Source organism: Octopus bimaculoides, chromosome 4 (assembly GCF_001194135.2).
Source record: "Octopus bimaculoides isolate UCB-OBI-ISO-001 chromosome 4, ASM119413v2, whole genome shotgun sequence".
In the NCBI taxonomy this organism is placed as follows: domain Eukaryota; kingdom Metazoa; phylum Mollusca; class Cephalopoda; order Octopoda; family Octopodidae; genus Octopus; species Octopus bimaculoides.
This window is the reverse complement of record NC_068984.1, coordinates 12252253-12254575: the sequence shown is the minus strand read 5'-3', so window position 1 is coordinate 12254575 and position 2323 is coordinate 12252253. Positions and strand designations below refer to the sequence as shown.

The following is a 2323-nucleotide window of genomic DNA, read 5'->3' as shown; positions in this document are numbered from 1 at the left end:
TGAACAGGGCAGAGAATAATGCTCAGAAAGTAAACAGTGATTGAATTGATTAATAAAAAAGTGGGTGGTGACATCAGGTGTACGGTTGGCAAATTTCAGGAAGCATAGAGGTTTTGAAGGCTGTGGTATCCTGACAGCTAACAACTGATGCACGTAGTTTATTCCATGCTTCAGCAATTCCGAGTGTGAAAAAATGTTTTCAAAAGTCGTAGATGCTGTGTTGGTTTTGATTTTGTAAGCATGTCCATGGGTGTTAGACATATAGAATTCAAAAAGGTACCCAAGGTTGTTGTTGGAAAGATGGTGGATAATCTTGTAAATAACAAATCAAAACTGCCTTGGAAACTCAACAGAAACTCACCTTCTGTTCTGTGGTACACTCTAAGAAAGGACCCACAGCTGTCTTAGAAGAGCATGAAATTGACTGGGAAGTTTGGTAACAGTTAAAATTTAATTTGAAAGCAATTTCTACACTGATTTACCAAACTCATACAAACTGCAGAAAACTAACACCAAGATGAGGAAAGGAACAGAGGGAAAATTAGGAGAAGTTTTTTATGATGACTCATATAACATCTTTTGTTGTTGATTTAAATATTCTAAATTCTTTTTCAGCGCTACTGACAGACATCGGTCAAGCAGACAGATTGAATTGCTAAGTCCAAATATAAGTTAATCAGTCTTTAAACTTTTTTTCTCAGCTTTCTCCTGCCACTCACTGCAATGACTGTATTTTTTTATAGCTCAATTTCTGCCAATGCATTCTTGAAATATTCTTGTATTTGGATATCTTTATAAAAATAAAGAACTGGCATTATCATGTCTTTAAACGTATTAAACTGTTTACTTTATTATTTGAGAGCAAAAGGTGATGGAATGATAGAAATAATAATGCATTACACAGTATTAGAACCTTGAAATATTTAGTTAGATTTATAAAGAATATTTTAGTTTCAAATCTCAAGGTTCAACACTGTCTTTCATCTTTCTGATGAGGTGAGAAGAGAGGTAAATGGAATAAGTACCAATCATATATTCATCCAAAGACCCACCTGCTTCCTGCCTTTGCACATTTATATATATATATATATATATATGTATATATCATCATCATCATTTAACATCTGTTTTCCATGCTAGCATGCTTTGGACGATTTGACTGAGGACTGGCGAACCAGATGGCTACACCAGGCTCCAATCTGATCTGGCAGAGTTTCTACAGCTGGATGCGCTTCCTAACGCCAACCACTCCGAGAGTGCAGTGGGTGCTTTTACATGCCACCAGCGGCCAGTCAGGCGGTACTGGCAACGGCCACGCTCAAAATGGTGTTTTTTACGTGCCACCTGCACAGGAGCCAGTCCAGCAGACTGACAACGACCTCACTCGAATGTCTTTTCACGTGCCAGTAAGGCAACGCTGGTAACGATCACGCTCAAATGGTGCTATTTACATGCCACTGGCACGGAAGCCAGACAGCTGCTCTGGCAATGATCACACTGGGACAGTGTTGTTAGCACTCCACTGGCACAGGTGCCAGTCATCGAATTTGGTTCAATTATGATTTCGATTTCACTTGCCGCAACAGGTCTTCACAAGCAGAGTTTAGTGTCCAATAAAGTAAAGGTACGAATAAGTGAGCTGCCTACACCCCTGGCAGAGGCCACGGATTATGGTCTCACTTGGCTTGCCGGGTCTTCTCATGCACTGCATATTTCTAAAGGTCTCGGTCAGAAGTCATTGCCTCGGTGAAGCCCAATGTTTATATATATATATATAAATATTCTTTGAATATTTTTTTTGTGCAACATCTATTTGTCTCTCTCTTTTGCCTTCCTCCCACTCTCCCCCTGCCAATACTTCTTCCTTCATGCTGACTTTCTGTCTGTCCTTCTCTAGTCTCCAGTCCTACATGACATTTTCATTTTCCTTTGCGTTACCCCAGGTTAGTCTGCCTTGTAGCTGCATGGCTTTTTAGTTGTATATGTATGTTTTATTTTGTCATGTTTCTTTTCATCATTGTCCTGTACATTCGTTAGCTATTTCCCAGTGGCTTTTCACCACTGGCGCCACCGAAAGTGAATAATATCAACGTTAAAGGCATGAAATTGTAATGATCTTTTGGACATTGACTGATGAGAAATAAGCTACAAATTTTCTGTTTGTTATGTTTTTGTAATATTTCCGTTTGTTGTGTTTCTGTTAAATTTGTGATATATATCCACACACATTTATAGATAGATAGATATCATCATCATTTAATGTCTGTTTTTTATATATATGTATGTATGTATATATATATACACACACGTGTGTGTGTGTATA

At 38.2% G+C, this 2323-nt stretch overlaps 1 protein-coding gene across 2 annotated transcripts in view; it reads left to right on the top strand.

The window, feature by feature from the left end:
• The window catches only part of LOC106883537 (N,N'-diacetylchitobiase), a 19303-nt gene extending 18464 nt beyond the window's left edge, over positions 1-839 (top strand). For both annotated transcript variants that reach the window (XM_052966895.1, XM_014934572.2), the window contains exon 8: positions 616-839. In XM_052966895.1, the coding sequence (XP_052822855.1) occupies positions 616-676 (61 nt within the window). In that variant the 3' untranslated portion in view covers positions 677-839. The remainder of the gene's footprint in view (positions 1-615) is intronic.
• Positions 840-2323: the final 1484 nt, after the last annotated feature.